Raw genomic sequence first — 19538 nt, forward strand, 5'->3', positions numbered from 1 at the left:
CATTCATTCATTGTATACAGCCTGGCTGCATCTCATATTATTTCAGACTTGACTTCAGCCTCTAAAACAATCCAAGCAACGATCCAGATGACGTATGCAGAGCGAGGGGAAAAACATAACGCTAATGCTGTTTTTTGTTTGCTTTTTAGTGAAAAATCAATATTACCGTTTCTCAAAATCGAAGTGACAGCTGAATCGAACGACAGCTGCTCTTCACTGGCCATTGTGTTGCATCTAAACAAAAGCTGCATTACTGTAAGCCCACCCGTGTAAAAAGCCTGTTTGCGCTTGGTCCTTTTCAATGGCTACTTCTCCAGATGAATGTGCAAAGTGAAATGAAATTGCTGGCAGGTTCGTCTTGGGTTCACTCAGGAGAGAGGACAATTATGTCTAGGATGTAAAATTTTGACCACTTTTAAGTACTTATTCTATCCGTACTATCTAATCTATCTATCTATCAAAGGAAAAGCATGGACAGGACAGGACAGGACAGGATAAAAGCAAAAAGAAAAGAAAGAACAGGAAACCTAGCCAAACAGAAGCACTTTGAAGGTCACTGTTATGGACAAATTTAAAATATCACAAATACAAAAAACAACTCTTAGGTTGGATGTGTTGTCAGACTTGTATGGATGTTTTTTGTCTCTATATGTTCACACTGTGCTCCATCAGTTGAGATATGTTTTCTTAAAGAGGAACTATACTAAGATTTTTTACCTTAATTAAACAGCTTTGGAGTAATTGTGATGGTTAAATGACTTGTTCCAGGGAGAATGGAGGCTCTCTGTCTTCCACCTTGCGTCTCTTGGCTGAAAACCAACCTTGTAAGAATGGACCTGGTGTCCCAGCTCTCAACTTGTGAGAAGCCCTACAACACAAACACGCCCCGTAATCCATAATCTCTTGTTAACGTTACTCAGTAGACATCGCTCCCTTGATTGCCTTCTCGCTGGCTTTGTTGAAAACAAATGCACATGGCAAGGGGAGGAGGGAGGAGGGTTAGCGGTGAATGACAGTGAAAATATGCACTCTGAAACTGTAGGGGGAGCTCCATAGAGAAAAAAACAACAACCAAAACCGGACCTGCATAGTGCCCCTTTAAGTTGCAGCATATTGTGCAACTTTAAATATTTAAACTTTACTCTTAAACTTGTCCTCAAAGTTCAACAGGACACAGTGAAGATGATGCACTCGAGACAAAAAAACATTACAAACAGGAAGCATCATATTCTGCACAGCAGCTTTCATCTATGTTTTATATGCGGCCGCAGCGGTGGAGGGGATTGAGGATGTCGGGGCGGGCGGGGGCGAGAGTCGTGCTCCTCCTGTGTTATGATGATCAGAGTGTATTGCCTTGACGTGTCAGTCCAACTCTGTCCTGAAGTCAAGACGTAAGGCAAAGACGGCCCGAGATTTCTTTGTTCCAGACGTGAAGGTTTTGCACTTACAGACAAATATAGCCTGAAAGACGGCGGGGATAAGAGCCAAGAAATAAAATGATTGAAATTTTTAATCTAGGGCTGAACAGCAGCGTTGAGCAGAGATGAGATGCAAACCAAGCGTCCCTTTGGGGAGAAGGATATGGATTATAGGATCCTGCTGCTGGTCCACAGAGACACAGGCAATCACTCAACTGTTTGATATCTTCTTGTAGGTTGTGCCTCATGCTACTGTATGCTTTTTTTTTCTTTCTTTTTTTTTTACTCACCCCAAAGAATATGTAATGACTATGATCAATGTTTTTATCTGCGGCACCTCTTAAAGAGCACACACCCTCATTTTCTGGTGTTGCAATGCCAACCCCCTGAGAGTCTTTGTGTTGCATTGCCGGCCCTGCAGCCTGGTACGAGAGATTGCATGTGTTTCAGGTTATAGATCCCAGTGGCATAATGAAATACTTTGCTTACTGAATGCAAGAGGAGCTGCCCCTGTATGTATGTGTGTGATATAATGATATTTTCTATGAGCTTCACGTTTAACTACATCTAAATGCATGCCAGTGGTTTGACAAATGTGAAGACACTTTTTTTTTCTCTTTTGTAATTACATCCAGGTTTTGAGAAAAAGATTTCTTTCTATGTGGCCTGCACACACTTTCATCGGGTGAAACTGGGCACAGATGGCTCTGATGTAATCTCCTCAATCTGCTATTAATCACAGTGAACACAAAGGAGGAAAAAGACTGCAGTAAAGGTCACAGAGAGGTGGATTTTGCTTCATTTTTTTTAAATGTAGGAATTTTTGATAACTGTAAGAGACCTAAGGGATTATCAAAGTCTGCCAGTGTAAGTGTATTTAGTAATCTCCCTTTACCTTTACCAGGTTGACCCATAACAATTTATAGTGGTGCCGGTCCAACAAGGGGCTATCTCCCTTCCAGTTATTACACACACAATCTCAATCTCAGCAGGTGTGTCCAGGGATTAGACAGTGCTGGAGGCAGCTGGATCATAACTCCAGTAGACACGGTTCAGGTGCAGCTTAGTCCCAAACATGTCTGTCTCCATGCAGCCACGGGCGCCTGCTGCATCCAGCAAACAGGGTTTTTCACTTTCACTCCTACGCTCCGGGTCGATCAGAAGAGCTCAAGAAAGCCGAGGCATTCAGAGTAAACCTGAGAGCTTGTTGTTGAAGTCCACTGCACAAAACCTGTTACTCTCAAATCCAAGATACAGCTGATGATGATGAAGATGTTTCCAGGTTTTCTACTTACTCAGATTTGGCTGAATTGAGTCTTTTTACATCTGATGTTTAAATTAACTTTAAAGGAAACAGACCCATCACTTCTTCGAGCAGCCATATGAACTACATTGTGGGGGAGGGGCACAATTATTTGACAATTAAATAGCATTTGTATAATGCTATGCTACTGATAGTTGTATTTGGCAGAACTGACCCACAACTACTGAGGCTGCAAACGTCCTGATCAAACCGGAGCAATTTAAATGTTTCAGAAGTTACAACATGGAAAGCCAGACCGAAACCAGACCAGATATTCACAGTCCCTGGCACCATCAGTCGCATTTGCAAGGTTCTGTAAGCTTGTTGTTATAGCTTAGACAATGAATAGATACTATAGCAAATAAGATACTACAGCCTGTGATGGATGCAATTCCATCAAGACATATGGCCGAAGAATGTAACGTTGAGTGCAAAGATGCACCGCTACCTGAACGCACCACGGAGCTGATGCATTTTAATATCACACAGTCGTAATATACAACAGAATCAACATTAGACAACAGCAGCAGCTCATTCTCTAAAACTACCGATTATAGACACAAACACACACACACACACATAATCATGAATTTACTGTGAATGGAGCTCTCTCTCGTTACATTAACTTCCGTTTTTAGTACTCCTGAAAAACAGCATTAATTTTCAGTTTTATTGTCTTCACCTCTAAGAAATATGAAGACGGTATCTATTACTGGATGTTTATAGGAAATAAAAAAAATATGTATAAGGAATTGAAACGACACATTTTCAAACTATATCCGGGAGCCAGTGGGTGGGCGGGCCTAAAGGCACAGCCACGGGCCTGAAAGGAAATTAAATGACACAAGTTTCACACATGATGGAGCGAAAACAAGAAAGCTGCAGTGATATCTAATTGGAGTTAGATATCGTTGTTCGCGGTAATTTTATTTACAGATCTTCCAAACAAATGCATTTTGATATAGAAACAGCTTGGAGCAGCTGTTCCTTCACAGAAGCTGCAGCTGAAGTGATGAGGACAGAGGCCACGCAAATACAAGAAAAGAGCCTTAATGTGAAGAAATTACGGTGATAACAGCCCACTGATAAAAAAAAAAAAAAAAAAAAAAAAAGTAGAAAGAGATGCTGGATGAACTAATCACATTCAGGTTCACAGGAAATTAACATCAAAATTGCATCTCAGCGTGACTTCCGGTCGCACAAGGGTGGAAATGGCTGCGTGAGAACATTGCTCCCGACCGCACTGCCGCAAACCCCCAATTAATACAGGAGATTTACTCTACAGGAGCTCAGAAATACAAACAAATGTCGGGGGGAGATGAACGTGGCCCCAGCAGGTCGACGAGAAGCCAAAAAAAGGAAACTGAGGCGGAATATGCAGACTGTAGCGACGAGGAGGCTATGCTAGGTGCGGTCTCGTTAGCCTCCATCCGTAACGTCATAAGTGAAGCCATGGCTAATGCGACGTCTGAACTGGAAAACAACATCTCAAAACAGTTCACAGGCTTCCAGAGCAACATTCAAGAGGATATTAAAAAACAACTTGGTGAAATGAGATCGGATATTAATCTGAAGATGGAGGAGACCGTGAAGAAAATTGAAGTGGTGTCACAGAGACTGGGGGAAGCAGAGCAACGGGTAGGAGAGGTGGAGACGTTCAGTATTGAAGTGAATGAAACTTTAAACCAGATGCAGAGGACGCAACTCGAACTGAAATCAAAACTAACCGAACTCGAAGGCCATTCCCGCCGCAGCAACATAAGGATCTACGGCATAAAAGAAGGAGCCGAGGGCACCTCAATGATCCGCTTCGTGGAGAACCTCATTCAAACTGAACTGGGCGAGGGCACCGGCCCAAACGAACTCGGTATTGAACGTGCACACAGAGCTCTCGGCCCCAAACCAGCCGACAATGCCCCCCCGAGATCAACGATCGTTAAATTCCTGAAATATTCAACCAAAGAGCGGATCATCAGCGCGGCGTGGAAAAAAACTTTTTTCGACCATGACTACGCAACAGCTGTAATGGAGAAAAGGAGGGAATACCTGCCGATTAAGAAAGTATTGAAAGAGAAGGGAATCAAGTTCCGTACACCGATGGCAAAAATGCGTGTCTTTCTGGACTCTGGGACAGTAACGTATGATAACGCGGATCAAGCCGGGGACGATCTACGAGCAAAGGGATTCCCGATTCCTCCGAGACCCGAGGGCAGAACGAGGGAAATGCCACGACCCCACTTCAGCTGGCAACAGGTGAAAAGACACAGAGATGGCAGGGAATATCAGCAGAGGATCCGGGACAAGCTCCGCGAGTTTCATCGGGGGACTGACACAGAAGCTGAGGACTAGTTGACCCACATTACCCCATCATAACACCAGCTTTCCTGTACACCGTGATGTTTTCATCTTTATTACTTATTGTTGGACAGAGACGGTAGGCTATATTCCTCAGCCATTCTGAATAGCGTTACCTCTTCCTAATGGTGAGTCACTCACAATTGAGTGTTCAACAATTAAAGCGCACGTATGCAATATTTTAAGTCATAATTAAGGGCAAAGTAACCTAAGTTAAGTACACTATTGGGCTTTTTTTTTTTCTCTCAATGTGTGTAGATTTTTCATTGAATGCCACTCTTAATATTATTATTATGCCAGTAAATTGAAATTATGAACCTATAACACCAAATTAGTGTTTATTTTACATGCAGTGCGCCTTTACATAATACAGAATACTTTTTTTGATGTTTATGGGCCAAGACTTCTGTATCACTTTAGTTTCAGAATAGGGCAGTCGGTCTGTAGTGTTTGAATGACAGCCACCCACTCAAACAACCCGAGGGGGCCCCGCAACTCAGCGGCTGCAACACCCCCCTACACAAGAGGTCCAGGGATTACCTCCTCTATGGAAGACCCTTTTTTGTTCACCGTAACGTTTTACGGTCTTGACTGTTCTGTTATGACTGTTCATGGTTCTTATTTTTTGTTTTCAGGGGAAGTGAGTGAGTGTCCAGGAGAATACTGGTCTATAGCTGAGTAACAAAGAATTTAAGGTTATCACCCTAAATGTCAATGGTTTGTCGACTCCTGTCAAGAGAAGTAAAGCAATATCCAAAATAAAAAGGGAAAAGGCACACATTATATTTTGGCAAGAAACCCATCTAACAGACCAGGAGCATGAAAAGATAAAGAATATGGGCTTTAAACATACTTACTATTCATCTTTTAAAGCAGGACGTAAGAGGGGCGTGGCTATTTTGATACCAAACAAGGTTCATTTCGAATTCCAGTCAGAGACTAAAGACAAGGAGGGTAGGTTCATTATGGTAAAGGGCAAATTAGATGATAAGGACATGACCCTGTTGAATGTATATGCGCCCCCAGGCAGCAACAAAACATTTTATAAGACAATATTTGATTTAATAGCGTTCCAATCTGCTGGAGTCTTGATTTGTGCAGGAGACCTTAATGTAATTTTGAACCCAAAGTTGGACACAACTAATCAAAAAAGGAAAATCACTCCTACTGAGAGATGGATTAAAAGGAGAATTCAAGACCTGGGCTTGATAGACGTTTGGAGGGATTTCCACCATCGAGATAGACAGTATACTTTCTATTCAAATCGTCACAATGCATATTCAAGAATTGACTACCTACTTGTCCATAATTCAGAGAGGCACAGGTTAAAGGAATGTGAGATAAACCAGAGAGATATATCAGATCACTCTAGTGTCCACCTGAAATTACATCTAGATACTAGACCCAAAGTGACAACATGGAGATTAAATGTAAGCATGTTAAACAACCCTGAGTTTAAAGAGAAAATAAAGAAAGAATTAAAAACATATTTGGAAGACAATGACGATGGCAATGTGAACCCAGTGATGTTGTGGGATGCTGCCAAAGCAGTCCTGCGGGGGAAAATTATATCAGAATCTGCATTCATAAAAAAAATGAAAACTCAAAAACTGTTAAACCTGCAGAATCAACTAACAGAACTGGAACAGAAACACAGTAAAAGTAAAGATCCACAATTACTTCTACAGATGAGACCACTCAAACAAGAAATAGACAAGATTTACTGTGATGAAATAGAGAAAAATCTCAGGTTTACAAAACAGAGATACTACGAGGCAGGCTCGAAAGCATCCAAGCTGTTAGCATGGAGGCTGCGAAAACAGCAATCAGAAAATACAGTCTATAAGATTAGGGATCCTGCCACTAAAAAAGTTATATACAAACTAGAGGGAATACAGAAAGCATTTGAAAAATTTTACCAGAACCTGTATACTCAACCCACACCGTTCGAACCTGCTAAAGTAGAAGAGTTCCTGAGCCAACTGGATCTGCCCTCCTTGGGGAAATTACAAAATGAAAAATTAACAAAAGAAATATCACCCGAAGAAATTGACAAGGCGATCTCCTCCCTGAAGTCTTCTAAGTCTCCAGGGACTGACGGATTCCCAGGAGAATGGTATAAATCACTGAGGGAACAATTAATACCAATACTACATAAAAGCTTCAATTACACCCTGAGGGAGGGAGTCACCCCCCCATCCTGGAGGGAAGCTACCATCTCTGTGATTCCAAAAGAGGGCAAGGACCCGAAAGAATGTGGCTCTTATAGACCTATCAGTGTTTTAAATCAAGATTATAAATTATATGCAACTATTTTAACTAAAAGATTGGAGGAAGTGATCCCTTTTTTGATAGACGAAGATCAAACTGGATTTATTAAATGTAGACAAACACAGGACAACATAAGGAGAACCCTCCACACCATTGAACACATAGAAGGGGAAAAAATTGGAGCTATTCTACTTAGTATGGATGCGGAAAAGGCATTTGATTCCGTGGGGTGGGAATTTCTTTATGCAGTCATGGCAAAATTAGGCTTCCATGAGAAGTTCATTAGAGGCATCAAAACACTATATACATCCCCCGTAGCCAGAATCAAAGTAAATGGAGGCCTGTCAGAAACTATCCACCTGCAACGCGGTTGTCGCCAGGGCTGCCCAGCCAGCCCAGTGCTCTTTAACCTCTTCATTGAACCTCTTGCACAAGCCGTAAGACAGAATCCTGACCTAGAGGGCATCACAATAAAAGGTATAGAATACAAAATATGTCTTTATGCGGATGACGTGTTGGTCAGCCTAAAGAACCCAGAGTCAGGAATTCCAAGATTAATGGATTTCCTGCAGGCATATGGACTCCTGTCAGGCTACTCCCTTAATGTTGATAAAACACAAGCCCTGACGTTCAATTTCGTCCCATCAATAGAACTAAAAAATAAGTACAGTTTTAACTGGGACTCAACCTCTATTAAATATTTAGGCGTTAAATTGACTAAGGATATATCACAGTTGTTCTATGAAAATTATGTAAGAATAAATCCACATTTAAAGGAAGATCTAGGCAGGTGGGCCTCTCTGCCCCTAGATCTTGGTAACAGAATTATGACAATAAAAGCTAATATTTTACCCAGATTACTCTATCTGTTTCAATCCTTACCTGTTTGTGTCCCTGATAGTCAATTTAGAGAGTGGGATAAGATGATATCCCGTTTCATCTGGAATGGAAAAGGTCCCAGGGTGAGATACAAAACTTTACAGCTGCCAAAGTATAGTGGGGGGATGGGCTTACCGAGGCTCAAAGATTACTATTTAGCAGCACAAATAAGACCACTGCTGCTCTGGTGCAATAAAGAGTACTTCGCAAAATGGAAAGATGTAGAGCTATCACTGTCAGACAGGCCTATACAGAGTTTACTAGGAAGCCCAATAGAGGCTAAAAAACATGATATCCAGAGCCAGTGGGTTAGATTCTCTATAGAAATCTGGTTTGGCTTGGTGAAACAACTTAACATCCAGAAAGAAATTCGAATTTTAATGTGGCCAACCCATGACCCAGATTTCAAACCAGGTATGAATGACGGAGGCTTTACTCAATGGGAGAGAAAAGGACTCTCCACATTATGCCAATTAGTTGAAAACCAGGAATTCATAGACTTCAAGTCCATATCAGATAAATTTGGCCTAGCTCGGCAGGATTTTTATAGGTACCTTCAACTCCGGCACTACTTTGACACGAACATTAAAGGACTAATACAGGAAAATATATCAGGTATTACCAAAATGTTTATCAAAGCCTATAACACAAAACTGTCCAGAAAGATAATTGGCGAACTATATAGACATATAGCTGAATTAAGAGGTCACTCAACAAATTATATTAAGGCGAAATGGGAAAAAGAGTTGGGAATCGAAATTACTTCTGAAGACTGGACAAATGTAATTAACACACAAATTACTACTACAGCCTCACAACTATGGAGGGATTTTTCCTGGAAAAACTGCATCCGATTCTTTATAACACCAAAGCAAAAGTCTAAACAGACAGGACAACAACCTACTTGCTGGAGAGGATGTGGACACGGTATGGCAGATCATACACATATATTCTGGAGTTGTACCATGCTTAAATCCTTCTGGCAAGGAGTTCAAAGTACTATCAGTGAGGTCTTGCAGTATAATTTTAATTTCACTTGTTTATCATTCTACCTGGGTAATATGGACACAGAATTACCAAAAAAAGACAGATACCTCCTAAAAATATTCATGGCTGCCAGCAAAAAAGCCATAACAAGAAGATGGCTCAATACAGAACCTCCCACAGTTAATCAGTGGGTAGCCATAATTAAAGACATCCAAACAATGGAACTACTGACGTTTAGTCTCAGATTACAAAGGGACAAAGGTGATGCCCTCTGGGAAAAATGGAGCACTTATATTACAAGAAGAGGTGATAATCAACCTTAATGCTATGTATATCCTGGTTTTAAGAACGACTATGACCATATTGCTGTAATGTATGTGACATATGACCTACTCGCAACCCACGTTTCCCCCATGTTGTGTTCACGAGTGTTCTATGTATGTGTGCATTTGTATATGAATATGTAGATGATTATTTAGTCATATGGTTGTAAGCGAACATGTGTACTCGAGATAACACGTGTTTAGACGTACAGTATATGTGCATATGCTTTTGTTTTTTCTTTTTCTTTTTGATGTTTCTTTTGTGTTTATAAGGGCACAACTTGGCAAGCATTTGTAATATTTAGCCACATCATATTGTAGCCATACCTATTTCTGTCTATTATACTGATGCTGCCTATGTTTTGTGCAAAAAAACGTGAAAAAATAAAGTTTAAAAAAAAAAAAAAAAAAAAAAAATTGCATCTCAGCGACAGGCGTCCTGACTGAATTTGAATTCTGCCCCCCACCTTTTCTTTTAAATAAATTAGACACCTTTGCTTCCTGCACGTTATTTATTCATACATGTTTTTTTCTCACCCCCCCCCTGTCTGACTTCATGTGGCTTGAGGAGCACACGCAATCTGTGTCATGTCTCCTTCGCCAGTCGCTTTAGCCACGGAGCATTTTTTTGCATCTGTAATTCTCTGATCCAGATGTTTTAAGACACCTCAGCGCTCCTCCTCCTCCTCCTCCCCCTCCTCCTCCTCCTCCTCCTCCTCGTTGTGAATGCACACACTCAGCAGAATTTCCAGACATGAGTGACTTCACCTTGATGCACTAGTTTGATTAAATGATATGTCGGTGATTGAGATGTGAGTGCGTTGTACTCACTCAACCTGCCGCCACGGTCAGAGTCGTTACCGCTGACAGGCCGGACCGAGACTAAAGAGTCAGGAGCCCTTGAGCTGAACTGAGGCCTATTACCGGGCTATAACAACAACAACAACCTGCTTTAAAACTAGGATTAATGCCGCGTATTGAAACGTTATAGGGGCGCACGTCTTGCACTGATGTATAGTCCTGATAAGCTGCACATGTAATAAGCAGGTTTAAAAGCTGCAGCCATGGAGCATGTTCATGTGCCCGTGTGGCTGTGCTGTGGTGAATCATGTTTCGTCCACAGCACAAATCCTACTTTAACCCCCCGGGGGGAAGTTCATTTATATTCTTACAAATGAATTATACCTTCACCTTTGTGCGAGTTCAGAATATTGAGCATCTTTTAGAGGCGGAGGAGGAGGAGGAGGAGGAGGAGGAGAAGAGATAATATGTTGGGTTTTATTCAGATTCAGAGAGTGTTGAGTTTGCTTTTCTGATGCTGCTCACGTGTTTCTCACTGGAGGAAGATGTTCACTGTAAGAAACTATAACTACAATATAGAAATACTCCATCACTAGCAAAATATTGGCTACTTGAATTGAAAGTAAACATATTTTTTCATATATGACATCTATATGACTTATGAACATCAGTTTGAGATACTTTACAGAGATGTTCCTTGAAGGTTTTCCACATGGGCCGACATGTCATTTGCAAAAACAATTTTGGTGACAATTTTTGCCACATTGCGGTTTCAAAGGTTTTATAACTGATGTTCTGTTTGTTCGTTTGTTTTCCTTTTTAATCTTTTACTGGATGTGTCATGAGTGAGTGTGTGCATGTACGTCTGAAGCTGTCATATGTATTTTATGTATATTTATTGTCTAAGGCAGCTTTTACCATGCGCTCGAGTCCACAACAAATTTACAATAAAGTTTTATTCTATAACAGGAAGAATTAAAAAGCAAGAGTGAAATGGACAGATGGTGAAATGATGAGTGACATCGACCTGTGATCTCTGCGCCCAGGTTCAAACCTGAAAGTTTGAAACTGTCACTGAAACATAAAGTTGGCTGAACTTGTATGATGTTGTATTGTTAAACAATTTTCAAGGGAGCCTGAGTTTGAAAAAGGTTAGGAGCTGCTCAGACAGATAAATCTAAATGGTTTTATGCAAGATTAATGTTTTTTCTAATTTAAACCACTCACATCTGTGTCCACATTTTTTTTGGTGCTTTGTTTGTGAATTATTGGAGAGTTTCACCAATGTTCGAAGCTTAGAACTAAGTGAAACATGTCTAACACGTTCATTTGTTAAAAATAAATTGTAATTCCAAACCTTATCATGCGTTTTATGTCACAATGAACCTTTACCTTCACTACATCTCTAACATAAATATAGTAAAAAGTAAAATATTTCTCTCTTAAATGCAGTGGAGTAGAATAAGGGGAAGTACAGGAACTTGTCGGCTGCTTAGTTACTTTCCCACCGCTGGTACTTATTCTCATTTTATCTTAACATGACAGCAGGATAAATGAAAATACTTCGAGGCTTTACCCTCTGTCTCCTTGTCTCCGTGCACAGCTACACCCTCCGCGTGGTCGGGAACGGGATCAAAGCCCAGAGTGCCAACCCTGAAGTCAAAGTGAAGGAGGCGGACCCAGTGATCAATCAAATCATTGACAAACTGAAGCACATCAATCAGGTGAGACTCCCTGCTGCTCTGTACATATTTGCCATATGTACAAGGTGCAATTTCCCCGTTTATCGGAGCGCTGACGTTGTTTTAATTCTATATATTTCCATCCCTCGCTCTGTCAGACATATGGTGAACGTCTCCGGAGGCAGTCGGCTAATTCTCTGTTCTTCTTTGTCAGCTTGTGCAACATAAAGTATCTCCTGTCAGCTTTTGGCTCGTTCCTTAAGGAAGGCCGACCGCTGCCTTGTAAAGAAACGACTGCTCACAAAGCTGAAGCTCTTCACACTTTTACCTCTGAAATAATCCTTGACAAAATAATTCATTTATATCCTCTATTACCAGTAAGTACCGGCTAATAGAAAACTAGTCTCAAATGCTAAATCATCTCCAGGCAATGAAAAACAAAATCAATCATTACACATTTAGAAACCCATTTGATCTGGTTTGTGTGTCTTTTATATTTACAAAAATCCTTTTTCTGCTTTTTGTCAAAATCAATGTAGCTGTTCTATCAGCCCGTCCGCTTCGATTCACATTTTGCGCTGCTGTGGATCCTTTCAGAGCTGTTTATCTCTCAGGATGATGAGATTAGGGCAGTTTAGAGGAGCTGCTTTCTCTGCTGCAGCTCCAACAACAGCTGCCGTAGCCACCTCTGTTGTTTCACTGCAGCAGCAGCAGCAGCAGCAGCAGCAGCAGCTTCCTGCATCTGTTGCTCAGGTTCCCCAAGAGGCAGGCTGAAGGCCAGGTCATCTCTCTTGACCTCACACTGACACCCCCTTCCTGACTAATTCACACCATCTGTGGGATGTCAGAACGCATAAATCTATATCATAACCGTTAGAGAGCTCCTGAGCTGCCTTGTTGACATTCACTGCATGCACCTTCACGGTTTGCATCTTAAATGTACTTCTTTGAACGTCCTTGTGCTGTGGATTTTATTTTTTATTTTTTTCACCTGCAGAGACAGTTTGATGAGCTGGAATGATCAGAAACTGTTTCACCGCTTCTTCTGCATATGATTTATTGTAAGCACTAAGAAACAGATCATGATCAGCAGCTGAGATTATGTAATCATAATTTGCTGAGTGTCATTTACATACTCTGCTCTTTTTCTCATCTGTTCATCTTGTTTATTTTGATTTAAAAAATCGTAAAAGTGTTCCCAGAGCACGATCACGTGTTTCTGGTTAAAACACAAAGCTAGAGCGGGACATGTCACTGATAATGATTAGTAGCTGATTGTATTGAATCAGAAGCTTCAGCTTCAGAATCAGCCTTTATTGTCACTGTACAGAAGTACAGCGAAATTACACCAATTAACCCGTCCGTACATATACAGCATACAATACATACAATAAGACAGACATAACATGATGACTGGGGGATAAGAGGGGGGAGGAAAATGGGAGAAACAAGAGGAGAGTGTACATTAAAGGAGAATTCCGGCCATTTTTTACCCTTAAATCGTTGTCCTGATGGTCACCCAGTGTTGGAAGGAGCAAAAAACGCGACTAAAATTGATGCAGGCAAACCGGAGTTACACCATGGCTACCTGGCGCTAGGGATAGCGACAACGCTAACCCATGGGGGCAAAAATAAACGGTGGAGCAGTGCAGTGGTAATGTCCATAATATCTCTGACCGTTTATTTTTGTAAATAAATCATCACAACAAGGAAAAAGTGTCTGACTACATGCAAAAACACAAAGTTTATATACACTATATGAGTTCAGTGGTGTGTCATGTACCGTAGATATTTGATTGTTTTTTGAGTGTTTGTTGTGGTTGAAAGAATTGCCCCTATGGGTTAGCGTTGTCGCTATCCGAGCGCCAGGTAGCGGTTTGACTGCATCAATTTTTGTCGTGTTTTTTGCTCCCCTCAACCCTGACCATCAGGACAACGATTTAGGGGTCAAAAATGGCCGTAAATCTCCTTTTAGCGCCACCTGTGGGACTGTCTCTAGCTGTAGAGGACTCCTCTCTGTCCCCTCCACACACACCTGTGGACTTCAGTGATGTTGAGATAAGAGAAAATGTTTCAAAACCAGTTTTGGACTGTTTGAGCCTGGAGCTGGAGGCAGCTGTGATGCTAGCAGGAAAAAAGATGCAGGTTCATGATTCTTAGCACACAAACACACACAAACACAGACAGTGTTGGCAGAACAAGTTTGTTGCAGGATGAGTCATCAAAAGTCTGAAATCTTTTTACAGGAAGAGAAAAACACATCGGCTTTGATGTAAACATACTCAGATAATAACTTTCTATCAACAGATAAATGAACAATTAACACGTGGACACTGGATTAAAGCTGGAAAAATACATTTTTCATTTCATGGAGCCTTTAATTAGAGTCGTTATCTCACCACCTGATAAATCCAAGTCCAGCCTTCATCTCCTATTAGCTCTGTTTTTGGTCTCCACCGACTCCTCAGGGAAATCTCTGGCTCTTTAGCTGCTCCATGTTCACCAGCTTGTCATTAACTTTGTTTGTCTGCCATTTGGTGCTGTACAGGTATACGTAGAAGCACAGTGGATTTTTAGCTTATTTATTTATTTTTAAACACTGAATACATCTGCCTGCTGTGTCTGGAGTTAGATAAAAGCGGCGAGTGAACCAAACATTAAAGTTGTAGCCAGAAAATAAACAAAAAAATAAAAAATAATGAGATGAAAGACGCCGAAACGCTCCGCGGAGCTGAGAGACCTGTGGAGTCATGTGAGGATTCAGAGGGAGCATCAATCCATGATGCACAGCTGATCCGCTGTTAATGTGAAAATATTGATCATAACCAAGCTACAAGACAAACACCACTGAAGTTCAAAAATACTGATCTGGACCTGTTCCTCTGGGTTTGACTGTCAGACTTAATACATGGACTAATATGAAATGACAGGAAATTCAGTTTTCTTAATGCTTTCTCACACTGTTAAAGGCGGGTTTATCAGTACTCACATGAGAAATATTGTAGGGATGGATGAACGATAACTATTTTTTCCCACTGATACCAATAACCCATAACATTTTTGAGTTCAGAAAAAGGCTAAGATGTAGTGAGTAAAGATGAATTTAACATTATTCTGCCTCTGACTTATTCTGCCTCTGAGTCATAACTGACGGTTATGACTCTTTGACAAAAACAGCCTTTGTTATTCAAATTAACTTAGGGGCCAGGCGGACTGAAAATGAATGAAATCAAGGAAATGTTGGCTATATGGCCGTGAAAAACTTCATTATCCGACTTAACCGTGTGTTTTTGACTGATAATTAGCAGCTAATATTGGGTCGATAATTATCTGTACTGTTATCGTGTTATCATGCCTCCCTAAAATATAGGGTTTTATTTCTTTCTTTCTGTTTTGAAATCTTCCTCCTAACTTTATATCTTCAATAATTCCCCATCCACTTGCTTTGCGTAGAGGCGAATCTCTGGTGTGTGAAGAATCTAACTGAGGTCGTTCTGACTCATGGTAAAAAAAAAAGAAAAAGAAAAAAAAGAGCAAAAACATGCTCACAGTGTGACATTTTGATTTTCAAATGCATAGCTTGTAGTTTTGTTTTTTTGCTTCAGTTTTTGGAATAATATTGTGTCTTCAGTTTGTCTTTGTAATGTCTTGAATTTTTTGAAGAACCCACTGGAACAATTCAAATGCATTCACAGAGCAGGTGTGCGATTTCTGTAAAAAAAAAAAAAAAATGGCCTGACTGTGGTTTCTTCGAGGAACACTTCTCCTGAGTTTACCTACAAAATAAAATAGAGGTAGTTTATTAATACATGAATATATAAAAAAGCAATGTTGGCTATGAGTGGAATAAAAATCAAACTTACAATGCTGACTCCCAGGCCGTCAAGTGCCTTTAAAACTCAGCCGAGTGTGAAATCCCTGAAATTTAAATGCATTTACAGAATTTATTCAGCAAAGGCAGCATGAAATGAAAAGGCAACGCAACCTCAACACAGTCTCTACCAAAGCTAATTAACATGTGCTCTTTCTCTCTGTTGTGTCGGCCGCTCTCAGTTGTGAACCCACCTTTTCAGTGAGTGTGTCTGAAAACAAAGTAATGGTTATTAGAGAAAAAGACATTATCACAAAGTCAAACAGAGATACGGATCAACACAATGGCCTGTTAAAGTGATTATTTATCTTTAAAAAACATGTTGTGTTTTCAGCTGCTCTATAGTCGGTCCATCTGGTCGTTTGTGCGTTAGTTGTTTCATCATTTTGGTCTAGACAAGATTTCCATGAAATGTTTTACAGACACGGCGATCCCTGAGGTTGAATCCTAAGTTTTCACCCATGCAGTTAAAAACTAAACAAAACCCCCAAAAAAACTCAGATTTATCCCTGACTTTTCCTCCAGCATCACAATGAGGTTGTGAGAGACGTGCAGCCATAAAACACACATCTCAACCACAAACCATTAGTGTCGTTAATCCTCAAATTAGCTAAATAAAACAGTCGTATCATTGTCTGACCGATGAAATGGTCCTTAGAGCTTCAGAAACACATGTGATGGTGTGCATCAGCAAAGGTCTTTACAAGTACAGTATATCAACCACATTTACAGATAAATAAAACATTTCCGACCTTAATGATACAAAGAAAAAATATGGTGCTAATTAGTCCCACAGAATACAGACAGTATCCAGATAAAACCTCTGAGGAAATGACAACATCCCTGCTAATTAAACAGTATAAAATGCAGTGGTCTGTTGTTTTTGTATATGTCACTGATGTGATATTTTAGCTGTGGAACAAATAATCTTTAACAGGTGTGAAAATGTGAATAATTATCATGAACATAAAGAAGCAAAAAAAAGAAAAGAAATAGCTGAAAAAGTCTCTATTAATTATTCCCACATTGAATGTGTGAAAGATGAATGCAGAAGAAGGAAAAACGCTAAAATATCTTCATTATTGTTCATGTTTATTAAGTAAATAAGGTAAAAATAAAAATTAAATATATAACTCTATCGTGTAGAATCTTGATTTCACACCTAAACAAAACAACAAAAACACAAAAATCAACGTTTTCCCTTCTGCACAAGAGCTGCTGCCAGATCCTTGTGGTCGGTGCCAACGCTGCCTGCAGCACATGCAGATGAAATAAATATAAAGATACTACTGTGCCTGTGTAGCTGTGTAAATAGTGAACCTTGTCTGCAGATCCAGATCTCGTGTCACTATAAGCTAAACTACAGTATACAATATGTTTTGGGTTTTTATGGGAATTCAAGCAAATGTAAATAATCCAAAATTAATAGCGGTATAGCTTGAACACACTCCGGCTGAATTACACTCCATCAATGAGGTCAGACTGTTTCAAAGGGAAACACTTTGTTCTTCTATGTTTAAGCCTCGTATCAGTTACATAACGCAGTGATCTGCAAAGTCATTGATCACACTCTTTGTTTCATCTCCGTCTCTGCAGTGAAGTATTTTCAGATTTGTCCTAATAGAGTGAGACGTCTTCACAAATAAGATTTTAAAGGGATATTTCAACATTTTGGCAAATTGGCCCATTGCCATAATCCCTATAGTTTTAGGAGTAGGTTTGTTACCTTTAATTGTCAGTGCAAGCTATTTTTAGATCGGCGGGGCAGAGACGCGAGCTGCTCAGAGCTACGCTACGGAGGCTGATGGGATTTCTTGGTTTCCCTCATTAAACTCATCAAATACACAATCCAACAACTCCAAAACGCTCTGGTGGACAAGTTGTGACCTGCACATTCACCACGCTATGAGATAATAACAGAACGTTACCAGACAGAGTTGTTTTAGAGGTAAATGCAAAGCCGTTTTTCGGCAAGGAGTCTCTTTTCGGCACAACACCGGCTTTGCATTTACCTCGAAAACATCTCTGTTTTCATCTACAACGTGTATACATTATTATTTCATAGCGTGGTGAATGTGCAGGTCACAACTTGTCCACCAGAGAGTTTTAGAGTTGTTGAATTGTGTATTTGATGAGTTTTGAGGGAAAGCCCGGTAATACTGTACCATTAGCCTCCGTAGCGTTAGCTGAGCAGCTCGCGTCTCTGCCTGGCCGATCTAAAAACAGCTTGCACCAACAATTAACGGTAACAAACCTACTCCTAAAACTATAGGCAATGGGCGAATTTGCCAAAATGTTGAAATATCCCTTTAAAAAGTTGCTAAACTGCGACTTCTCAGGATCTAGCAGCACATAAGCAGCACTGAGGTGTCTCCTTGTTCAGCCCTCACTAGTGCTCTCTCCAGTGTTTTATAGTTGCTTCAAAGTCTGACGCTACATCACGTTCGTATGACAGAAGCTTTTTGTCCAGACTGATGTGCACAGCTGCATTCACACCACGTATAGGATCAAAGAGCGAGATATGATCCAAAGTTTGCAGTGCATCCCTTTTGACACTGGGGGAATGTTCAGTGCTAGGGTGCAGGTGCTTAAAGAGATTTGAAGTAAGTACTAGCAGGTAAATGTATGTATGCAGTAGTAGGTGGGTTTATAGCCTGCAGCAACGACTCTGCCTCCCTGACTTCAGTGGGGAGTTCGTTCCAACACCGTGGAGCCAGAACAGAGTCGAGCCTTGACCGAGATAAGCGACTACAGGAGGCACAGGGTGCATCTGGAAAGCTGTGTGGAGAAAAAAATTAATACAAAAAAAAAAAAAAAAGCAGGCCTCTCATGCATTTGACTGGAACCAGTCTGTCGCCACAGTGTGGGCACCAAACGCATGATGATCCCAAAAAACATCACACAGGTGCAGCACTGAAGTTACACTTGACTTAATATGCCTGACAAAGTGTATTTGCCTATGAAGGACATAGATCACTTGGTCTTTTTTTTTTTTTTTGTTAATCTTGTGATTGTTGTAGTGATAAATAAACTAGCTGCTGCCATGGAAACTTTTCCGAGCTGTGAAAAAAACTCAGTCTTTGAGCCTGTTATCATGAATCTGTTTCTCCAGTTGGACTTATGTAAACAACACACATCCACCAATGCAATTTTAACTCTGGATCGATACGAGAGTCTGCAAGAGTTCAATTTGAGGACATGAGAGGACGGACTAAAAATGGTCATAAAAGAGGCTGTTTTTACACCACAGGTCTTAATGTCCAATTCAGATTTTTCTTGATTGCCTGTTTTCTATTATGTGATCTACTGTATATCTGATATCTGCACTTACACCTGCTTTTTGCGTGAAACGACATGTAAACAACATAGACGCAGACGAAGTGGACAAAACATCTCAAGCATTTTTTTCCCCCGATGCATTATCGGTTGCATTTTAAGGTGGAAGAGAATGTAGAGAGCCCTTATTATTAAGGCCTGGATGTATAAAGCAGTGATCGCTGCTACATCGGTTATCAGCGCTATCATCAAAATGCACCATCGTCGCATTATTGATAGCGTACGACTCGCAGTGCCAGGAAATATCCAGTTCATCTGTTTCCATCCATCCACACACTTACAGTATCAGCAGATGTCCATTTAATTTCCATA

The 19538-nt window shown here is 40.5% G+C and overlaps 1 protein-coding gene across 1 annotated transcript in view; it reads left to right on the forward strand.

The window, feature by feature from the left end:
- gpc5a (glypican 5a) overlaps positions 1 to 19538 on the forward strand; it is a 146489-nt gene that overhangs the window by 67160 nt on the left and 59791 nt on the right. Inside the window, exon 7 of the mRNA XM_084001279.1 lies at positions 11941 to 12061. Within this exon, the coding sequence (XP_083857405.1) occupies positions 11941 to 12061 (121 nt within the window). The remainder of the gene's footprint in view (positions 1 to 11940; positions 12062 to 19538) is intronic.

The sequence above is a fragment of the Trachurus trachurus genome (genome assembly GCF_905171665.1).
Source record: "Trachurus trachurus genome assembly, chromosome: 3".
In the NCBI taxonomy this organism is placed as follows: Eukaryota; Metazoa; Chordata; class Actinopteri; order Carangiformes; family Carangidae; genus Trachurus; species Trachurus trachurus.